At 27.3% G+C, this 3,256-nt stretch overlaps 1 protein-coding gene across 1 annotated transcript; it reads left to right on the top strand.

Annotated features, from left to right (window-relative positions):
- Window positions 1–548: 548 nt before the first annotated feature.
- LOC117932438 (putative invertase inhibitor) lies at window positions 549–1,332 on the top strand. The gene has a single exon (XM_034853691.1). The coding sequence runs from the start codon at window positions 694–696 to the stop codon at window positions 1,240–1,242; it is 549 nt and encodes a 182-aa protein (XP_034709582.1). The 5' UTR covers window positions 549–693; the 3' UTR covers window positions 1,243–1,332.
- Window positions 1,333–3,256: the final 1,924 nt, after the last annotated feature.

Raw genomic sequence — 3,256 nt, 5'->3', positions numbered from 1 at the left:
TTTTCTGAAGAAAAAAAAAGGTTCCAATATGCCGAAATTTTTTCAATCATGTTTTGGATACCCTCTCGAAGTTATCACATTTCCTTTCTTTTCCCAAAAGATTTTGGATTTCTATTTTGCTTTTAGAAAAATTATATTATCTTAGATAATTTATAGTTTAATTAAAAAATAAAATTTAATTATGATAATAATAAAAAGATTTTTTTTATAAATAGAGTTATATCAATGAATTTAATTTAATTATATTAATTGATATTAATAAGTTAATTTAAAATAATTAAAAAAATCAAATATTTTAATTTTTTCATCACATGGTGATCTCATCAACCCATCATAGAAAGGATGAGTAGACAAGAATCACAAGAAACATCAATCTCTTTCTCATTATCCAATTAGGGTTTGGACCCACAAAAAAAAAGTAAAATTAAAAGTGAAAAAATGATAAAAAATAAAAAATAAAAAATAAAAAAACAACCCACCCGTATCCCATACTTAAGGAATCCCAACCTTCCTTCCTTCCATCTCTTATATTATACTTTCACAGAACAACTTTTTCCATACTCTCCGCAACAACCCATACTTACAGTCTTACACAACATCTGTCTATATAAAGTATGCCCCTCGCTTGATCAGAAAACCAAAGAAGACAAAAAGGAAACAGAAAAATTTAAGCCTTGAAAGTTGGAAAGAGCGATGAGGCTTTCCTCCAGTTTCTTTCTCCTCACCCTCGTATTCTTATTCTTCATCTTTCCCGCAGCAACCAGTTGTTGCACCAAGCTCATAGATGAGACCTGCAAGAACTCTTCACACAATGACAGTAACTTCAGTTACAGGTTCTGCAAGACTTCCCTCCAGGCAGCTCCGGCCAGCCGCTGCGCCAGTTTCCGGGGACTGGGGTTGATCGCCATCAGATTATTCCGGGATAACGCCACCGACACCAGATGCTTCATCAGAGAACTGCTCGGAAAGAAGGGGTTGGACCCATCTGTGAAGATGCGTTTGGAAGATTGTTTGGACATGTATTCGGATGGAGTCGAATCCCTAACACAGGCCATTAAAGGGTACAGGGCTGGGGAGTATTTCGATGCTAATGTCCAAGTTTCGGGTGCTATGACTTATGCTAGTACTTGTGAAGATGGTTTCCAGGAGAAGGAAGGTTTGGTTTCGCCGTTGACGAAGCAAAACGACGATGCTTTTCAGTTGGGTGCGCTCTCTCTTTCGATTATGAATAAGCAGAAGTGATTCATGGCTGGCTTTGTTTTTTCAATTCTGAGGCAATGCTTCTCTTTTTCTAATTAATTAATATTTACTTTCACATTTTTTGGCTTTTAGTTTCTGTTTCTGCATGATGAACATCAATGATGCAAATTGGGTTTATTTTCCTGGCAAGTTTCCCAGCTTCCAAACAGCAGAAACAAAAGTCAAGTCACTAATCAATGGTATGTTTTGAAGCAATTCCTCCAAGAAAGAGTGACTTATAATCCAGGTTTTGTCATGGATTTTGATGATAAATTGTTTGCTAATTATTAGCAATTGATTCAAGTTGGAAACAACCCTCAAATCGTCCAGCTTGAGAAAAGGCCAGATTGAAGGGGTTGTTTTTTTTGAGGTCACAATCATACCCAATTTTACTAAAACTTTTATTTAAACTTTTATTTATTCAATATTTATTAAATCTTATAAAATCCTTTTTGCCATAATTTTAATCCAAATTAAAGGCTTTTCATCACATATTTGCTAAAAACATTATTTAAAAATTTATTAAAAGTAAATAACATTATCCATTAATATTACATATAGTAATTTTTTTTCCTTTTACTATTTTAAAATTATTTTCTAATTTTTATAATATTAATTAAAATAATTAATGTATAATGATTTATTTTCTAATTAAAAAAATTTCATTAGATAGATGGTGTTTGGTAAAACTTAATATTATTACTTAATGATTTAAATTGACTGTAATATAAATTATATTTAAATTATTGACTTAAAACTTATTATTTAATTTTTATTTTAAAACTAATTTTAAATCATCAAATTGAAATATTTATTTTCATTAATTATAATTAAAATAAAGAAAGTTGAGTAAAAGTAGAGGTTATGGAATAGTAAAAGAGATTATAGAAGTAACTATAGCAAGTAAGGGTGAAAATGTAAAATAAAGATTTAGACTTAATAATAAATTAATTATTTTTACTTATTACTTAAAATGGTTTTTCACTTTAAGTCATCTATAAAATTATTTTATCAAATATATTTAATTTATTTAATGACTTAAATTAAATTATTAAATCACTTTAAGTTATTAAATTGGTCTACTAAACACTCATTAATTTCAATTGATAAGTGATTTTTAAAAATCTGCATTAGTAATTCAACCTTTTTTTATTTTTTTTATAAGTACATGAGAAAATAAAATTTGTTGGCCCACAAATATTTTTATATTTTGCTCTTGTGGTTAAAATCAACCACACGTTTCCTACATACTCATTATACTTAAATTTGGTGAGCAATCATTGTATAAAAGAAAATTTTATAAATACAAGAGACATATGTAGAGATATTTCATTAAAAAATAGGATAAAACAAAATTATTGTACCAAAAGAAAGACTTATTATAATGATAGAGAAAGCCTTTCCATTAGAAAAAAATAAAATTATTGTACTGATATTCTTTTTGATTAAAAAATACAAACTTATTGTACTAATTTCCCATCTCGAGAGTGATCCATCCTCCTCCACAAATATATAAAATTTTAATTTTTAAATTAAAATTTTATAATATGAAAAAGAGACTATATTCAAATTTTGTATCTTAGTCGTGTTGTTCACACACTCGTACTTTGTTTATATTTTTTTGGATTTTAATTATATTTTTATATTAATTCAGATCACAATTTATATTTTTATTTGCATCTTTCTTGATTACAACCTTATTTTAGAGTTTTGAGCAAAAATAATTTATTTGAAAAAAAGAATTCCACCAAGTAAATCCTACCATCGTACTCTATTTATATTTTTTGTATCTTAATTATATTTTTATATGAATTCAAATAACATTTTTTATATTTTTATTTGCATCTTTAACTTCTTGATTACACCCTTATTTTAGAATTTTGAGAAAAAAAATAACTTATTTGAAAAAAAGAATTTTATGAAGTAAATCCACAACCAAAATAATTCTCAAATGGGTAAATCTCAATTATTGGATATCCTTTTTAATTTTTTTTAAATCACAAAATCGCAGTTAGTA

The sequence above is a fragment of the Vitis riparia genome, chromosome 15 (assembly GCF_004353265.1).
Source record: "Vitis riparia cultivar Riparia Gloire de Montpellier isolate 1030 chromosome 15, EGFV_Vit.rip_1.0, whole genome shotgun sequence".
NCBI classification, from domain to species: Eukaryota; Viridiplantae; Streptophyta; class Magnoliopsida; order Vitales; family Vitaceae; genus Vitis; species Vitis riparia.
This window is presented reverse-complemented; position numbering and strand designations above follow the sequence as displayed.